Source organism: Rhodnius prolixus, unplaced genomic scaffold (genome assembly GCF_049639745.1).
Source record: "Rhodnius prolixus isolate KJV_2025 unplaced genomic scaffold, Rpr scaffold_6, whole genome shotgun sequence".
Taxonomy (NCBI): Eukaryota; Metazoa; Arthropoda; class Insecta; order Hemiptera; family Reduviidae; genus Rhodnius; species Rhodnius prolixus.
In genome coordinates this window covers 4,697,388-4,717,667 of record NW_027411634.1, presented here as the reverse complement: position 1 = coordinate 4,717,667, position 20,280 = coordinate 4,697,388, and the positions used below count along the sequence as shown (strand labels likewise).

Genomic DNA, 20,280 nt, shown 5'->3' with positions numbered 1-20,280 from the left:
TGCGTGGACATCCATCCGGCTCAATAATTAACTTTTTAAAAGGTTTTAAAAATTAATTATATTTTTTTTAATTTAGCATTTTTATAAAAAAAAAAAAATTAACACCAATTTTTTGTATAATTCACAAAATTTTATTGGCTTTTCGTATTCAAAAAAAAAATTAAAAATGAACACCCCCTCCGCCAAAAAAAAATGAACTCTAAAAATATATTTTCAAAGAAGATTACAATGAATAAAAAAAAAATATAGTTTATAAACACAAAAAGAAGGTAATAAAAGCAGGTTAGCCTAGATATAACGTTTTGTTTGTTGCTTTTTTTTTTTTGCTCCGACGTTTTGTTGACACTTTGTTGTACAAATCTCCCGTTTTGAACATATTATTAACTTAATATAGTTCCACCCCCCTCCCCTGCCGCCAAAAACCAAAAAAAAATTATAAAATTATACCAATTTTATAACGTACAAAAGTTACCGTTTTTTTTTCTCCAGACCTTACTACTTTTCTAACGGCTAATATTTAAATGATTTTATTATATATCCTAAAAATGTATCAAGTAAAAGTAAAAAGACAAAAAAAAATACACAAATCTACAACGAATTTTGATTTTTCAGCATACATTTTTTTTTTTTTGAACAAAGATTAGTTTTTCCGTGCTACATTAATTTAGTTTGTCTGTATGTATGTACACGCACAATATAAAAAGTTAATTTTTTTTTTTTAAAGTAATTAAAATGGAAAAATTAATTATTAATTTGTCTTACCTAAAATTTTTGTACATCTATAAAACTGTCCTGTTCTAATCTTAATAATTAATAATAATTAAAAAAATAATAATAATAATAAAATTAAGTTTTACGAATAAAAACTATGGTAACTAATATACACGTGAATTTAAATTATTTAAATTTTAAGATCATTAATTTAAAACAAAATTACGATAATATTTTTTAGTTTCATTTTTACTTTATTTATTGAATTAATTTTAAATTGAGGAAAAACAATTTTAAAAATTTTATTGAGGGGGTTGAATTAAAGAAATTAAAAAAAAAAAAGAATTTGAAGCGTTAAAGTCACCCTTTTTTAAATATTGGCTGCGTAAATTTTGATATAGTGATAAGAATTAAATTTTAACGAAACAGAAATCAAAAAATCAAAAAATAAAAAAAAAAAAAATCAAAAAAAAAAAATAGAATTGGGTACTCACTGATGGGTATATGTGTACAATTGGAATGACAATCCATGGATGGGTGTGCTTTCACGCACACACGATGGCACTTACTCACACTGTTTGAGGTGCTGAATGAACAGCACTCAGGTAATATAGTGGGCCGCCATTCATGCAATACAGGCAGAGCGAATGAAATAGTTAGAGAATATAAGTGAGATAGTGATGGTTTATAAGAAGGAGGTGTAATTGTGGGGGATATACTGAGCCGGTGATGACGTATACACACCTTCTAAAGGCTCTCCTCCACTTTGTACCAACAATCTTCCCCCACCAGTTCTATTTTTTTTTCCTTTTTTTTTTGTGTTAAGGAAAGGAAAAAAATAAAAAATAAAAAATAAAAATGAACGTGTGACGTCATAACTCGCAGACTGGTTCCAATACGAATCCCCAGGGCTCCCGTTATCGTACTTAGTCCTTATTTATTTTTTGGGGGGGGCATCGATTACAAAAAAAAAGAAAAAAAAATCGTAAAAAAGGACACTTTGATTCGATTATCGATGATTCATTTCTTTTTTGGGATTTACCATCCTGTTTATCTAGAAAAATACTATTCAAAACTCTATCCCCACTTTTTTACCCAGATTAATTTCTGCTTTAAAAAAAAAACAAAAAACTACGGGACTTAATATGCTTAATAAATTACCTAAAAATTCAATATATTTACGTGCTTCTAATCACAACAAAAAATTAAATTTAAAAAAATAAAAATAAGCCCCAAAACTCTCACAAGATAGAGCTCATTTTTTTTTTTGTATTCTATTTTATTTTATTTTCATCATTTATTCCCCCTATTCCCCCCCTCACTCCTCCTCTCACCACCACTAACTGATATGTTCACGTGTTATTCATACGTATGTTATAAACTAACTTCCTGCGCGCAATAGTGGCCAAAGTACGGGTGTGTGTGTGTGTGTCTGTGTGTGTGTGTGTGTATGTATACGTTTGTTAAGTCTTGTGTATATATACACGCACAACGCAACGATCCTGTTTAGTTTTTTTGTAGAATAGTAGTAGAAGTTTCAAACGGAAGGAAATGCCCGACGTTCTATACATTCTTGGCAAGGACGTATTATGTAATCAACTTTTTTTTTTTTTCTGTCTGTCTCTCTCTATTTCTTATTTATTTTTTTTATTTTTTAAAAAAATATATATATATATATGCTAAATTTTTTTTGTATTACTTATATTATGCATACAATTCTATTTTTTTAAATACCCGCAGCAAAAGGTAGGCCCCGCATTTTTTATCTTTAAAAAAAACAAAGAGAAAGACCACAGCTAAATGAGTCAGAAATGGCCCCCCCCCAAAAAAAAAATATGAATAACAAAATGACAGGGAAGGGATTAGCTATGAGGTTAGCATACTGGACTCCTACGCGGAGGTCCCGGGTTCGAATCCAGCAGCTGACCCTTAGATTTTCTCTTCCTAGAAGCTTCTTACAGCTCACTGTCCGGTGATATGGACAGTGTTGTTTGTAACGAGAGAATACTGTCCGGAGGCCGGCAGTGCACTGAATAAAGCTCCGGGCGCCAATAACCTTAGATGTTGACGCGCCTTAAATCATTAAAAACAAAAAAAAACAAAATGACTAAAAATGTTAAATTCAATTAAAGTCTTGATTAACTTCTTTCCATTTTCATTTCTTCATTTTCAGTTTGGAAAATTATATAAATAAAAATAGGAAAAAATAGGGAAGAAAATTTCAGTTACAAATTTTAGATATATCAGTTTGGCTGTGCTTGGCTAAGCACCCTAGAAAGCTGAGAGTCGCCATTTTTGTTAAGATTGTTTGCTATGGCTGCCAACCCATTCAGCCAGTAAACAAAGTTTGATTTGAGAGGGAAGCGTTCTCTGTAGATCGAACTGGTTTTTATTAAAACTGTTCCGGTAGGACCAGTTGTATAAGGGTGGATCGTCAAAAAAAGTGCACGAAAAAGCGTAATGTTGAAAAAAAACACCCAAATTTGGCATTTTTTTTTCTCTTTTCTGTAAAAGATAAGAATTCCCAAATTTTCTTTATAATATAGGGAAAATCCTCCTTCATAACTGGTAATTTTTTTTTTTTTTTTTTTTTGCAACAACCCAGAACTAATAGGTTTCGAGAAATAATATGTTGCTGGTAAAATGAGCAAAAACGACATTTTCAAAAAATATTTTTGTTCTTGTTGTTACCTTATTTTTTTGTAAACAACGTAGCGCCCAAACGCGTGAAACGATTTTAATGAATAATCAGTTTCTTTTAGGAAAAGAAAATCGACTAGTAGTCCCTTGAATAAGTGCTAAGAAAAGGAAATGGTTTAAAGAGGACTAAGAAAAACTAAGCTCCTACAGTAAAAGAGAGAAATAATCGAAACAAAATATATCGTACCCCGAAGAAGAATTGGCTAAATCAATTCAAGGATCCAAAGATTAGAGAATTCATCCTTGGTGGATGAAACCTGAAGCCTGAAACCGGACAGCGGGATACTACAATATATGGATATTACCCATCGCTGCGGATCTAAGCACATTTTTATCTATTTCTGGGCAATGAAAGCAAAACAAACCCAAAAAATAAAGTGATAAAGTGGAGTAAGCTCCCAGCTTAATAACATCAATCCTGAGCCAAAGATGTTTAAAGACGAGAAATTTCAGTATTCAAAACCACTTTTCTTTTTAAGAGCAGACGTCTGCTGGCCACAAAATCGATACAAAGTTAAGAAAGCCTTCAGCCTCGATTTTGCAAGAGAGTGCCCTTCCCTGCCTTAAAGGTTCTTTTTTGGGATGACAAGACGACGAGTTCACAATATATTGCAATAATATTCAACACAAAGAAATTTATAGCGATTAGACAATTACCTTTTTTAAGGTACATTACGTACGGTTGCAAACAGTTGTGAAAAAGCTGATAAGAACTAAATTTTATATAACGCCACGATAAGCCTACAAAAATGTTATTACATCACAGTGTAATTGTGGGCTCGCCATTTTTTGTTGTAATTTTAGTGATAATAATTTTTTTTTTTGTTAATCGTTTATTTAGTTACAATCAACGCATTTTATTGGTAACAATAAACAACATATCACACTCACGGATGGAGAAGTTACTCAGCGATAACGATCCAATAATGTTTTACTTTCTACTGACTCTCTTCATCAGAGAGGAGATCACGATCTTTTAAGACTGTCCTAGAAGTGTTGTCTGGAAATGTTCTGGAAGATAATTGTTGGTACCAGTGAGGGATTGTGATAAGATTGTATGTTTGGAAGTTTAAACCATTTAAACTAAAGAATTCAATGGATGGCTTAACTATTGATGTCCCTTAACTCGCAATAGACCTTTCCGCAATACACTTTAAGTTTAATTGTATGTTTAAAACCATTTCCTTTCTTAGCACTTCTTCAAGGACTACTAGTCGATTTTTTCCTAAAAGAAACTGATTATAATAAAACCAGTTCGATCTACAAAGAACGCTTCCCTCTCAAGATGGAATTTTTTTTTTGTAAATAGGTTTTAGCAAATTGGGTGACGAAAGGAATGATTTGATTGGTGAGTGTAGAAAGGAGTGTCCAACGATAGAGCGAATCATTTTAGTCTGCAAGGACCTGGATTCTGCGTTTGGTTGAACCTCCACAGTTCGTTTGGCCATAAGCCCAGACTGGCTTTAATATACTTACATAAATCAAGTCTTTTGTTGTCCAGAGTAAGTTTTGATCTGTTCTCTAAATAGTCTTTCCAGTTGTCGCAAGCGTCTGTTGAGTTCTGTTCTCCTTAAGTCGTATATGAGGATTCCATGTTAGTCTTTTGCCAAGGTAAAGCCCAAAATAGAGGACTATGTGGACAATACAAAAAATAAATAAATCCTAACCTCAAGACTGAAGTTTATCAAACTTTAATTACTCTTACCTCTCGTAAAGAGTAGTATGGCAATCTTTATTTTGAATTTCAAAAGTGTACTAAGAGATTTTATCTCGATTAAATAGTTCACGTCAGATTTTGATTTATTTTAGTGCATTATCTGAATGCACATAATGATGCAAAATCCATTATGTACTATATTAACCCTGTGAAGTACATATAATATTTTATTTAAATTTAAATTATGTTTTCTTTTTTCTAAGTAGATATTGTTGAACAATTTTTTATTACATTATTTGAGAACCTGTTTTGTTAATTTTGTTTGTTAATTATGGTGTGAAGTACATACTATTGTTGTCAAAGTAGACGTCTATCAGTGTATCAGTAATTTACAGAGAATTAATTTATTAATTTTGCATTCTTGTTATTATTTATGATAAAGAAAATGCCATAAACTTTGTTGAAGAACGAACTTCAGTCGTATATTTTAAGTTGGAAAATAATTAATTTAGATTTTCCTAAATTTTTTACTCAGCTTTAGCCATTTTCTAAACCGTTCAAATCGCTAAATTTTTGTTCATTTTTTGACGATGAGTACCAATATTTTTGAATTTTTTAGCATTTTTTTTTAAAAACGCTTTTTAAAGCCTTTTTCAATTAGTAAAACATCAATTTGGAACGAAATATAACTTGGGCTAACAAATTGCTTGATCATTGCTGTAAAAATGAACACAATGAAGTTATGTAATCAAAGTAAAGCAGAGCATCAGTGTATTGCGGAAAGGTCTAATGCGAGTTAAGGGGCATCAATAGTTTAGCCATCCATTGAATTCTTTAGTTTTATTGTACTAAATGTCTAATTTATAAAAGTTTTATTTTTAATTTTAGAAAATTATATTTTTTTTAAAATTTAGTGGAGCTTTGAAAACTATTTAATGAAAAATAAATAAAACAATAGGAATACTCTCTTTGCTACAATTCAAGTAATTTTCTTGGAAATTAAGGGACGAAAAATTGTAAGAAAAATTCTGGACAATTCTCTCCAGTTGCTTCAAATTAAAATTAAAATTATTCGTATAAATATTAAACAAAATCTTTTTTTCCATGCACTGAAATAGCATTTCAGAGTTAGGCCAACTTATACGAGGGTCGTTTGAAAAGTCCGTGCAAAGTCAGAGAGATAGCACCACTGGCGCGTATCGAGGTTATGTTTAGTTAGTAGCATCTCTTGGAAGAACACACACCAAGTTTCAGCCAGATCGGTCTATTTCTTTGTGTATGGCATTCGTTTGAATCGAGGAAGTCGAGTGATTTTCAAAAAATGGACGAAAAAGAATTTCGTGTGTTGATTAAACACTACTTTATGAAAGGCAAAACGCCTCAGGAGACTAAAGAGAAGCTTGATAAACCTTATGGTGACTCTGCACCTTCGATTAGAACAGTTTATAAGTGGTTTCAAAATTTTCGGAGTGGCCATATGGGCACAAGTGACGCTGAACGTTCTGGACGCCCTGTTGAGGTTACTACTCCAGAAATCATTGATAAAATCCATGATATGGTTGATGGATGACAGAAGAGTGAAGGTGCGTGAGATTGCTAGTGCTGTGGGCATCTCGAATGAACGGGTACATAATATTTTGCATCAACATTTGGACATGACAAAGCTATCCGCAAGATGGGTGCCGCGATTGCTCACGCTTGACCAAAAACGAAATCGTGTGAAGTGTTGCAAGGACGGTTTGCAGCTGTTCCAAAAGAATCCGCAAGGACTTTAAGCGTCGTTTCGTTACTGTGGATGAAACATGGATACATCACTACACTTCTGAGACCAAAGAACAATCTAAACAATGGGTTACCAAGGGGGGAATCTGCGCCAAAAAAGGCGAAGACCGTTCCTTCGGCCGGAAAGATTATGGCGACTATCTTTTGGGATTCGCAAGGAATAATCCTCATCGACTATCTGGAAAAGGGTAAAACTATTACAGGTGCATATTATTCATCGTTATTGGACCGTTTGAAAACCGAGCTGCAAGAAAAACGCCCACGATTGGCCCACAAAAAAGTCCTTTTCCATCACGACAACGCACCAGCTCACACCTCAGCAGTTGTGGTCGCAAAATTAATGGGAAATAGGGTTTCAACTCGTTTCACCTCCCCCCCTATTCTCCGGACTTGGCTCCCTCGTACTACTATTTGTTTCCCAATATGAAGAAATGGCTGGCGGGAAAAAGATTTTATTCAAACGAGGAGGTGATTGCAGAAACGAATGGCTATTTTTCAGACTTGGACAAATCCTATTATTCGGAAGGGATCAACAAACTAGAACAGCGTTGGACGAAGTGTATAAGCCTAAAAGGAGACTATGTTGAAAAATAAAAAAGGTTTACCCCAAAAAATTAAGTAGTTTTTATTTTTGCACGGACTTTTCAAACGACCCTCGTACACGAAATTCGATAACACCAAAATGCCCTTAAATTAATTGTCTTCCAGACAATTATTTACATTAAAGGTTATTAAAATACAATTCAATGATGGTTAAAGTTATTATTGTAAGAAAATTGTTTAGTAACCCTCCCTCATTTTCTGAAAAATTAAGAAAAAGTGGCATTTCCTGTTTTTAGTTGAATAATATTAAGTTTTTATGGTGAATTCTATATCTAATACTAAAATTTGGGGGGCAGGAAACTGTGATTTTTCCTTATTTGAGCTCTGTGTGAACAGACAGACAAAAAAAAAACCCGGGGAAGGAAATCGGCCGATTCAAAAACCCTTTCCCTCCAAAAGTAATTATCCAGTATCGTGCAGAAATATTTTTAATAAAACAATGTTTTTTTTAAAGAACTACTTCCAGATTGCAATTGCAGTCATCAGTGTTTTCCATGAGCTTACCATCCGTCAGAACTTCCTCTGACTTGTTGATTTCTACCCAAACTAGAAAAAAAAACCCAAAAAGTTGTCAACTCAGGGAACTCCCTTTAATAACAAAGAGTTTCAATTAATTAACCATCAAATGAATGACTAAAAGTGTAGGCGCTAACTTCCAGGAAGTACGCCCCCGGTTTAGGAAAGGCCCCTATTCTTTATTATCAATCCAGGGGGATGAATGGGATTTGAGCTTTTTTGTCCGCTTCGGTTACCAAAATTTTTTTACGCTTATTTACGCTGTAAATCAAGATACAATTTTTTTCTGATATAATTATAGAAAAATTAAGTGGGAGGGAGCAGAGATAGTTAGAAATCTTCCCCCCCCCCCACATCCAGTATGATTTCATTTTTCGCCAACAACAGCGCTTCTATCCATTTCTCGAACTTCCATCACTCTTGCTGAAATGGTGTCATCTAGGGTTCATTGTGTTTTTGAATCAAATTTAAGTCAATTACCGGTCCCTAAAGTGTGTTTGTTAGGCGGTTAGAGACTAGACCCCTAGAGCTAAGATGTATTGTTGGTTAGTGGATTCGATACCCGGTCTAGGTCTTGGATTTTATTTAATGGTTAATATGAGAAATTTGCAGAAAAGTATGTTAGGCGGTTAGAGGCTAGACCCGCAAAGCTCAGATGTATTGTTGGTTTAGTGGATTCGATTCCCTTGATTTAGGCCTTGTATTTTATTTAATGGTTAATAAGAGAAATTTACAGTAAAGTATGTTAGGCGGTTAGAGGCTAGACCCGCAAAGCTAAGGTGCATTGTTGGTTTAGTGGATTCGATTCCCTTGATTTAGGCCTTGGATTTTATTTAATGTTTAATATAAAAAATTTATAGTAAAGTATGTTTGTTAGTAGCCTCCGTCCACGACACCTAATTTGGTTTGGTAGTTAGAAGTAAAGTCTGGTTGAAAAAATAGGCTTTACTTTTACTTTCCTTATTGAATGGCTCTTTTCCTTCCCTCACAAGCCTCTTCCAGCAAAACATGAAGGGCTCCCTTTCCTAGATGTAACCTTCCAGTCTCCCTGCACTATCATAAGATATCCCAAAGCCCCAAATCTCCTCAGCATTCCTTTAGAAAAGTACACTTCTCCTAGATGTAACAAAAGCCATTTGGAAGACTGGTCCAAACAGTAGCAATCCAATGCAGCACAATTCTTCCATTCAGAACTGACCGTCTTTCACTTTCAAGGTGACGAATGTATAGCGATCATGCCAAAGTTAAGAATTGGTTTTGATCAGGAAATATCGTATATGAGGTCCCTTAAGTCAGAAACAATGTACTCTAACGTATGTTTGTCGTTTAAAAAACATCTTAAAAATGAAATATTGCCGGTAGCTAAAAATTGATACTCTGATTTGATCTCTCCAGTTAGCTGACTGTAACTTAGTGATTAATTATCTCTCAACCGGATGTACACTAGTTTCCTGAATGTATTTCTCCCCTTTTTTTCCCCCGGAGATTCTTTAGAAAATGGCTCCCAAAATTTTGACTAACTGCATGTTTAAATTTCATGGATGTAGATCCAGTAAATTTTTATCCGGTAATTTTTAGGACAAAATAAAAGTATTAGTGCTGCAATTTGCAATTAATAATGCAAAGTTTAAAAAAAGGAACAAATCCTAGATATATCGCTTTTACATTTTGGACAAAAAAAGACTGATTTTGTTCAAAAGCAAATTTCAGCATCGATTCGGAATAAATTTTAATCTTTTATATTTGGTATTACTTTCCGTTTTTTTTTTTAAATTATGCTCACAACTAAGAACGAGTTTTTTTTTTTTTAGATTTCTAGTTTAAGTGACTTTAAAACGAGACTTCCCCCAAAAGGGAAATCTACACGATTTTAAATTCTTCACGATCTAAATCTTAAAAAAAACAAACAAAAAACAAAAATAACTCACTGAAATTTCAGCATACGACTTTCTTCCTGTCTATTTCAACAGTTAATCCCACTTCCTTGATCTGGTGCACTATTTTGGGCTTTTCATGGATAAAACAACTCACTTTTGTAATCCATACATGAGACGACTTAAAGGACAGACAATAATATATAACTTGAACTTCTTTCTAAAAAGACTACTTGGAAGAACGTTTCAAATTGTAGCCCACGGAACTCACCAACGATTGATGTACAATACTATTTATCCTCAAAAAAAGAAAAAAAAAACTACGTGGATTTACGGACTGTGCAGTTCAGCCAAACCTACCAAACTTACGGACCTTTACAGAAAGAGCCCAATCAAAAAAAAAAACTACTCGCAACAGATACATACGATAGTTGATCTGCTCCACTCTACCCTTACTCTTACACAAAAATGCACTTTAAAGATCACAAATATTAAAGAAATAAAATTAAAAAAATAACTTTATAATCACTCACCCATCAATAGTATAACAAATTATTGAGTCCATAGAGAGAAGCGCAATTAACATTGACAAGAGATACGACGGTAATGTCATGATCATTAACCAAACGGAACAAAACACAAGTGATTGTTACATTATAACTGGATTGAACTAATCTAATTGAGTGGGTTTCCCCCTACTAGAGAAAAATTTGAATAAAAGCAAAAAATATTTGGATATTATTCTCTAAATCTCCCTCTCACTCGTCCACATTATCAGTCCCTCACGCTGTCTTTCTCGCTCCAATTGGATACAAAAAAATAAAACAATTGTAGAAACATTTATAAATATAAAATAACACGTATATAAAACTAATTGACATTACAAAAAAATAAATATAAAATGACTACATTGTACGTACGTAATTCGTAAGTATTTTGAAGAGGTTATCAGCCAAAAAATATCAGGAATTTTGTTATTAAAGTTATGCAATTGAGTGAAATTTTGTTTTATTCTTATGTTTTTTATCATCTGCATATTGTTTTATTAAAACTAATTTAAAAAAATAATGATAATAAAATAAAAACAAAAAAAACGCTGGGTTTCTCCGTATTTTAACTTATTTTCTATTAAATTGAGGAAATATACTAATCGGGGTCAATGTTTTCAGTACATCAAAACAGACAGCGTTGTCGACAATAAAATGTTATTGGTAATAACCTAAGTTATTGATCAACACGATATACGAGGGTCGTTTGAAAAGTGCGTGCAAAAATAAAAACTACTTAATTTTTTGGGGTAAACCTTTTTTATTTTTCAACATAGTCTCCTTTTAGGCTTATACACTTCGTCCAACGCTGCTCTAGTTTGTTGATCCCTTCCGAATAATAGGATTTGTCCAAGTCTGAAAAATAGCCATTCGTTTCCTGCAATCATCTCCTCGTTTGAATAAAATCTTTTTCCCGCCAGCCATTTCTTCATATTGGGGAACAAATAGTAGTCCAAGGGAGCCAAGTCTGGAGAATAGGGGGGGGGGGGAATTTTGAAACGAATTGGAACCCTATTTCCCATTAATTTTGCGACCACAACTGCTGAGGTGTGAGCTGGTGCGTTGTCGTGATGGAAAAGGACTTTTTTGTGGGCCAATTGTGGGCGTTTTTTTTCTTGCAGCTCGGTTTTCAAAAGGTCCAATAACGATGAATAATATGCACCTGTAATAGTTTTACCCTTTTCCAGATAGTCGATGAGGATTATTCCTTGCGAATTCCAAAAGACAGTCGCCATAATCTTTCCGGCCGAAGGAACGGTCTTCGCCTTTCGTGATGTATCCATGTTTCATCCACAGTGACGAAACGACGCTTAAAGTCCTGCGGGGATTCTTCTGGAACAGCTGCAAACCGTCCTTGCAACATTTCACACGATTTCGTTTTTGGTCAAGCGTGAGCAATCGCGGCACCCATCTTGCGGATAGCTTTGTCATGTCCAAATGTTGATGCAAAATATTATGTACCCGTTCATTCGAGATGCCCACAGCACTAGTAATCTCACGCACCTTCCACTATTCTGTCATCCATCACCATATCATGGATTTTATCAATGATTTCTGGAGTAGTAACCTGAACAGGGCGTCCAGAACGTTCAGCGTCACTTGTGCCCATATGGCCACTCCGAAAATTTTGAAACCACTTATAAACTGTTCTAATCGAAGGTGTAGAGTCACCATAATGTTTATCAAGCTTCTCTTTAGTCTCCTGAGGCGTATTGCCTTTCATAAAGTAGTGTTTAATCAACACACGAAATTCTTTTTCGTCCATTTTTTGAAAATCACTCGACTTCCTCGATTCAAACGAATGCCAAACACAAAGAAATAGACCGATCTGGCTGAAACTTGGTGTGTATTCTTCTAAGAGATGCTACTAACTAAACATAACCTCGATACGCGCCAGTAGTGCTATCTCTCTGACTTTGCACGGACTTTTCAAACGACCCTCGTAGTTAGGCCGAATAGTGATACTGGATTCGAACGCGTAGATCCTGGGTTCGAAACCGGCTACTGGTCCTCAAATGTTTGAGGTCACTGGTTTCTGGAGCTTCTTTTCTCCGGCGCACTGCAGCGTAGACAGTTTTTCACGCTGCAGACAACACTTTCCATCATCGGGGTAGTGTTCCTAGAAAAAGAGGAAAATTCCTCTAGAAAGAGAAAAAAAAAATCTAAGGAACAGCCGCTAGTTTTTCCGAATTCAGGATCTATTCGTGGTTATCCAGTATACCCTGAGCTAGTACCTATCTCTTTTTCACAAAATCTATGAAGTAGTTGAAAGTGGTTCTTTGAAATACATTGAACACAAAAAATTGGAAACTTAATTATGTATTTAAGTGGTTCTGTATGTTTTGTGTAAAAGAAATGTTTGTAAACTATTATATCAAATCAACGTACACTGTAATCTGTTACTGTAACCAAAAATACATAAATATAATAAAAAAAAAATTGTGTTCCACAGCCCTGAAGATGACCTAGACCCTTAGGTCGAAAGGTTGGCAGAAAAAAAAGTATTATTAATGTTTTTTCCGTTGAAAATGTGGTTAGTGCAATAGTTTTGATATCGGTGATTTTATCCGTCTTGGTACACATGATTATTGTATCCTTGATATGGTTTCGAACTTCCATCCATCCTCAGAGGGGAATTAGTGTGGTGTAGAGATTATTATTTAACTATGTTTACTTCTCAGAATGCATTTGCTGATTCTACAATAAATGTGCGTACTACCACGAATTATAGAAATAATCTTTCCTTTAAATTTAATATTTTCGCTCCTCTTCCTAATCTTTTCCTCTATAATATCTCAATAAAATATTGTTCCTCTTTGAAAAAACCTTGGTATCACTTTTGGACCAAAACCTATCCTGGAAAAACCATGTTTCCCAAATCTCTCGTCGTTCCATCCAGATCCTAAAGCAGTTTAACAGTTCCCTGACACCTTTTTCTTAATTAAGAATCGGCAACTCCTAGTTTCCTCTCTTGTTTTCCCCCCATTTCGACTTTGGTTGCTTAGTGTATAGAGCGGTCTTTCTGGTGATATTGAAGCTAAGCTCAAGCGCCTCTCATGAACTGTTTTATAAGATTTATTTTCAGCATTTCCAGAGACTCTCGCATTTTGCACTGCTACGATGAGTTGAAGTGGCTTTTCTCATGTCTATCGCCGCCAGTATTTTTTGGGCTTCATTCGTTTTTCAAGGCATCCAGTCTCAAAGGCCATCCTATATTTTTCAACTCTTCAAGTTCCAAATCCTCGATCCATTCCCTTTTAATACTAGATCTCGCTCATCCGATCTCTATATTCCCTCACACCGTACCTCATCCTTTGACAAGTCCTTCCTAATACGTGCTACCTCTCTCTGGAACTCCTTGCCATCATCTGTCCGCCATGCTCCTACCCTATCTATCTTTAAATCCCGTCTATTCAGTTATCTCCTTTCTATCCAGCTTCCTCCGAAATTCTAATTGTTTTAATTTATTTCCTTAATTTCTGCTGTTATTTTTATTTTCACTTTTTTTAAAAATATTTATTTATTTTCTGTTTAATCACAGGCCAAACTATTAAGGCCTCTATTTGTACCTGTTTCTAGTCTTAGGGGACAATTGTCCCAGAATAATAAATAACTTTTCTATTCTATTCTATTTTTCTGTTTTGGCAAGCCACAAAGTAATTTTGAAAAAATACTAGTTCCTATTCACAGAGAAATCTGAAAATCTGGGCTATTGTATTAACTTCCCCTTAAGAGGGGGGTTGACCGAGAGAGAGAGAGAGAGAGAAAAAAAAAGGGATAAAACTAAATTTTCATTGGAGGAAACAAACGCAATAATTTATCGTAGGCGTATTAGAGAGAGTAACCTTGAAATAGGGCCTTATAGAAAACTATTAGGGGGCGTGTATAAACCTCCCACCCTTGGGAAGATTAACATCCGATAGGGGAGGTTATATCTCTCTTTCTCTCTCTAACAGCAAAAGTGAGATTTGGTTTTTGCGGGGGTGGGAGAGATACCCCCCTCCGGGGCTGCCGCCTCACACCCACCGCCAATGGAAACATACAACAACTTCATCACCAAGTGGTGCAATAGAACTGTAGGAACTTCACAAACAATGACTCATAGCAATACAATTTGTTGTGGATGGTACACTTTCACCTGTTCCGGCTTAACCTGATGGATGGTTAAAGCTTATATTTCCTTTGTGTTTCACTTTCAACTAGTTGGCTTTTCTAGGTGATTATTCATTCCTAATTTTGCTCCAGTCGATTTGAGGAAGATAGTTGTTAAGGAAAAGAATTGAAGTAAACAGAGCTCCTCGTTACAGGCAGTAAAAAAACGGTCGTGTTTATTATTCACTCTCTTCACTAGACAGTGGGATCATGAGGCCTCTATCTTGTAAGACGTCCTGTTGGGTTGTCAGGAAGAGTTCTAGAAGAAAGATTGTCCAGGCTAGAGGCTATAGGAAAACTTAAAGAGCCTTAAGACCAAGAGCAATCTTTTTCTAGCAAAGTTGCTTGATGCTTAATTTACTTTATGACTCAGCAGATGGCTGAATGCTTGATGCACTTGACAGTTAATGCACCAAAACAAAAATGATTGTGCACAACAAAAAGGTTGCATGTGATGAAAAGGATTGCTTCACGGTGCATTTCAGCTATTAAATGCAATTGAAGTACCTTTACCTAGAACTAACAGCTACTGCAGCTTCTCTGAGGAGTTTTAGGGGGGGGGGGAATACAAGAGAACAAGAAATACTTCGAAACTAAAAAGGTTTGGAAGACTTCTTCACGTTGCAAGGGTTTAGAAGCCTGGGCCTTGCCACAGTTTACAAGAGAACAAGAAATACTTCGAAACTAAAAAGGTTTGGAAGACTTCTTCACGTTGCAAGGGTTTAGAAGCCTGGGCCTTGCCACAGTTTACAAGAGAACAAGAAATACTTCGAAACTAATTAGGTTTGCGGGACTTCTTCACGTTGCAAGGGTTTAGAAGCCTGAACCCTTACTACAGAGAACAAGAAATACCTCGAAACTAAATAGGTTTGCGGGACCTCTTCATGTAGAAAGGGTTTAGAAGGCTGAACCCTTACCACAGTGAACAAGAAATCTTCGAAACTACATTTGTTCGGGAAACTTTTTCATGTAGAAAGGGTTTAGAAGCCTGAATCCTTACCACAGTGAACAAGAAATACTTCGAAACTACATTTGTTCGGGAAACTTCTTCATGTAGAAAGGGTTTAGAAGCCTGAACCCTTACCACAGTTTACAAGAGAACATGGTACTCGTTCGAATCCATAATAGGTTCCCGACTCCCTTAAGAAAAGACAATATACTAGAAAATTTTCTTCAAAATAACTGCCAACGAATTACCTTGAATATAAAAAATTAGTATTACAAATTACAGTAAAAATTCATTGTCGAAGAAAAAAAATATTCCAATCCGGTATTAATTATAATGAGAGAAAGTTGTTTTTATAACACTCTTTTTTTTTTTGCACTATGACGCAATGTTATTTGATAGATAAATAAATAACTTTCTATTACAGTCAATAACTTAAATATCTTCGGGTTTTTTCCAATGTTATTAACAGATTTAATCGGCTAGCCAAATGTAGGACAACCTAATAGACAAATATCTGCTTAAAACTACTTCTTTTTTTGGTTAACATTTATTATTTATTTAGTAATAAATTAACGTCGACGCCTCTTTGATTCTTACTACCTGATACTTAGTAGATTTTGATTAAACTCTAGTAAGTTCTACTTAGCAAGGGCTTTTCATTTCCCTGCAGAATTTAAATTAAGTATACGAGTATGTAACTTATGAAGTCAAATGTTATTTGAAATATACTTAAGTTCTTTTTATTAAATACTTAAAGATCTTTAATGCTTAATAAGTGATTAAAAGTGAATCTTAATGATTGAATTTATCAGTACTTAAATGTTTTTCATTCCTTAACCAGTTAAGCGTGTTTGACGTGTATACACGTCAAACTAAATCTCTATTACGGTGCGTTCGACGTGTATATACTCGTTGTCAAAAATATAAAATATCTATTAACTATAAAAAGCTCGAAATTTTAATAAAATACAATAAGAAATATTACTGGTGGGGATGTTTCCTTTATCTTATACCAATAGAACTGCCAAGTATTTTATACGGAGTGGGTTGGTGGTTGCCAGCCAAATTATAAGTGGTTGATACATGTTTGGTCTCCGCATTGTAAATATCTGCTTTTAGGCGCCACGGAAGCCGAACGGTTAGAGGCGAGACCTGTAAAGCTAATAAGTATTGTGGTACTGGGTTCGATTCCCGATCTTAGGCCTTGGATTTTATTTAATGGTTAATAAAAGAATTTTATAGTAAAGTATGTTTGCTAGTCGCCTCCGTCCACGACACTTAATTGGTAATTGGACGTTAAGCCCCGCCTGAAAAAAAACTATTTCTTTTTTTGGTTAACATTTATTGTTTTTTTAGTAATCAATTAACGTCGACGCCTCTTTGATTCTCCCTACCTGGATACTCAGTAGATTTTGATTAAACTCTAGTAAGTTCAACTTTCTCTTTAAAGCCCCAGAGAGAGTGCAGGAAAAGTCGCTTGCAGTGACTTGTTACGACTATTGTAAACTTATGGTAGTTTTTGCTCTGCGTTTGACGTGTATACATGTCCATTGTCTGAATTGGGAATTACGTTTCACAAATAATAGCTCCTCAACCCTTGTGTGCAATGCCCGTTTTTACCTTTTAGATAGAGGTTCAGAGCTCAGTAAGAGCATGATTTCATTTTGAACAGAATTCAAAAAGCTCTTTTCTTCCTTGTAAAAAAATAGCTCTTGCGTCCCTAGTTAACTAGAGCAATGCACACGTGAAAAAGCGGTGCAAGATTTTGAATGGGCATAGAATGCACTGGTAATCTCAAGCCCCAGAGAGATTGCAGAAAAAGTCGCTTGCAGTGACTTATTAGGACGTTGCAGAACTTTTGGTTGTTTTGCCCTGCGTCCGACGTGTATACATGTCCATTGTCTGAATTGGGAATTACGTTTCACAAATAAAAGCTCTCAACCCTTGTGTGCAATGCCCGTTTTTACCTTTTAGATAGAGGTTCAGACCTCAATACACGTCCATTGTCTGATATTAATTCCGCACACTGTGGGTTTTTTTTAAAAAAAACTAAATTCCACCGCTTAACTGGTTAATATTCTTATCTAACATTGAACTCGTGACTCAAGTATTCTTTTAAACTATCGCTACCAAACTTGTAAGTCCCACTTCACTCTCTAGTTAATGAAAACCACCATTATTACATCTGAAAACAAGAGAAAACGTGTATCAAGTAGCTGAGAACGTGTATTTTTAGATTTTTAGTGCTTTATGATTACGTTCAAGTTATATAACAGGTGTGAAGATTATTATTATTTTTTTTTTTTTAACAAAAACATTATCATTGTAATTTTATACAAATTAGTATTATTGGTTTGATAATTTTCAATTCAATTTTATCATTTTTGTTTTTTTGCTTTTATTATCTTTATATTTATTTTGTTTGATTTATAATGTTTGTAATTTCCCACTTTGAAATCCGGGATTTTTGTTTATTTTCTTTTTTTTTAATTTCTCCTTCAGTTTTTTTTAAAGAATATCCTAGATTAAATTAGTAGATTGAACCTTTTTATCGTGTTTTATAAAGTTTACAATTTATAACTTGATAAAACTCCCATTACAAAAAAAATAATGTATATAATACTACAACAATATATATGGCGATATATATATATATATTTTTTTGGGCGTTGTGTGTACAGGGATTAAAGGAATAAAGGTCCTGAACCCCCCTACTCATGATGTAAATGCCCAATAGATTGTATAAATAAATATTATCGTGGGCGATAGATTTTTGATGAAATTAATTTTGAATCAATACAAGAGTATTGATGACGTCATAACGAATGTTGACATATATATATATAATTCTAGTTTTGACTGTTAGAACACACACAGAAGACGTACTGACAATTTAAGCCTAAAGATAACAGTCTCCTTGCTAACAGCATCAATGCTGTCTACAGTTTATTTGTGAGAGATTATTATATATATTGTATTTCAAGTTGTGATTTTAATGATTTTCATTATTGGCTATAATGAGAATGAAGATTATTAATAACGGCTCAACGGTCGCACCTGTCCGTTAACAAGCTCTCCTCACCGATCTGAGGATAAAGTTAATTAAAGGTATTTACTTCCCCTCCTCCTTCTTCCCCTCCTCCTCCCTAACCTAAGAGTTATTTCCACCGTTCATACTCTGTATCAAATATTTTTCCAGTGATCTACAGATTTTATTGTTTGTAGATCATCAATTGTGGAAGATAAAAGATATTTCACTAAAAGATACAAGATTTAACGACTAAAAGTATCCGTAAATATAAGTGTTTACAAAAATTAAGTGGGGAAAAATTTTGTAACAATAATTAAATATATTTTTATTAATCAAAATTAAATATTTCTACATTATGTTAGAGAAATTGGCGGAAGTGGTGTCTTTTTAGTCAGGGGCCCCTAGGGGCTGACATGAATAACAAAAATCTGCACAAATCTTCTCCTAGGCAGAACGAAAGTCGAACTGAAAAAAATTCTACTGCCCTAGATTCAGCGTATTGCCTTCTTGAGCAGCTGGGCCTGCTCAGCTGAAGGAAGTGTGGGTCACCAGGACCTATCCCCTAAAGAATGCAAGCACTATACGAGGGTCGTTTGAAAAGTCCGTGCAAAAATAAAAACTACTTAATTTTTGGGGGTAAACCTTTTTTATTTTTCAACATAGTCTCCTTTTAGGCTTATACACTTCGTCCAACGCTGCTCTAGTTTGTTGATCCCTTCCGAATAATAGGATTTGTCCAAGTCTGAAAAATAGCCATTCGTTTCTGCAATCACCTCCTCGTTTGAATAAAATCTTTTTCCCGCCAGCCATCTCTTCATATTGGGGAACAAATAGTAGTCCGAGGGAGCCAAGTCTGGAGAATAGGGGGGGATGTGAAACGAGTTGGAACCCTATTTCCATTAATTTTGCGACCACAACTGCTGAGGTGTGAGCTGGTGCGTTGTCGTGATGGAAAAGGACTTTTTTGTGGGCCAATCGTGGGCGTTTTTCTTGCAGCTCGGTTTTCAAACGGTCCAATAACGATGAATAATATGCACCTGTAATAGTTTTACCCTTTTCCAAATAGTCGATGAGGATTATTCCTTGCGAATCCCAAAAGACAGTCGCCATAATCTTTCCGGCCGAAGGAACGGTCTTCGCCTTTTTTGGCGCAGCTTCCCCCTTGGTAACCCATTGTTTAGTTTGTTCTTTGGTCTCAGGAGTGTAGTGATGTATCCATGTTTCATCCACAGTGACGAAACGACGCTTAAAGTCCTTGCGGATTCTTCTGGAACAGCTGCAAACCGTCCTTGCAACACTTCACACGATTTCGTTTTTGGTCAAGCGTGAGCAATCGCGGCACCCATCTTGCGGATTGCTTTGTCATGTCCAAATGTTGATGCAAAATATTATGTACCCGTTCATTCGAGATGCCCACAGCACTAGCAATCTCACGCACCTTCACTCTTCTGTCATCCATCACCATATCATGGATTTTATCAATGATTTCTGGAGTAGTAGCCTCATCAGGGCGTCCAGAACGTGCAGCGTCACTTGTGCCCATATGGCCACTCCGAAAATTTTGAAACCACTTATAAACTGTTCTAATCGAAGGTGCAGAGTTACCATAATGTTTATCGAGCTTCTCTTTAGTCTCCTGAGGCGTTTTGCCTTTCATAAAGTAGTGTTTAATCAACACACGAAATTCTTTTTCGTCCATTTTTTGAAAATCACTCGACTTCCTCGATTCAAACGAATGCCAAACACAAAGAAATAGA

At 34.9% G+C, this 20,280-nt stretch overlaps 1 protein-coding gene and 1 long non-coding RNA gene across 7 annotated transcripts in view; one reads left to right on the top strand and one right to left on the bottom strand.

Moving 5' to 3' along the window:
• LOC141461368 (uncharacterized) overlaps nucleotides 1-20,280 on the top strand; it is a 214,602-nt gene that overhangs the window by 62,521 nt on the left and 131,801 nt on the right. The gene's annotated exons all lie outside the window — the stretch shown is intronic.
• Nucleotides 1-20,280, bottom strand: part of LOC141461364 (uncharacterized) — a 159,285-nt gene that overhangs the window by 23,471 nt on the left and 115,534 nt on the right. The window contains exon 1 of one of the 4 annotated variants that reach the window (XM_074142367.1): nucleotides 10,764-10,914. The exons of 1 other annotated variant lie outside the window; for it this stretch is intronic. Coding sequence is in view for 1 of the 3 variants with exons in the window: in XM_074142365.1 (XP_073998466.1) it covers nucleotides 1,206-1,242 (37 nt within the window). In the remaining 2 variants the exon portion in view is untranslated. Of the gene's footprint in view, nucleotides 1-762; nucleotides 852-1,205; nucleotides 1,363-10,763; nucleotides 10,915-20,280 lie in introns of those variants that run through there. 2 more of the 4 variants (XM_074142365.1, XM_074142368.1) reach the window with 2 other exon arrangements.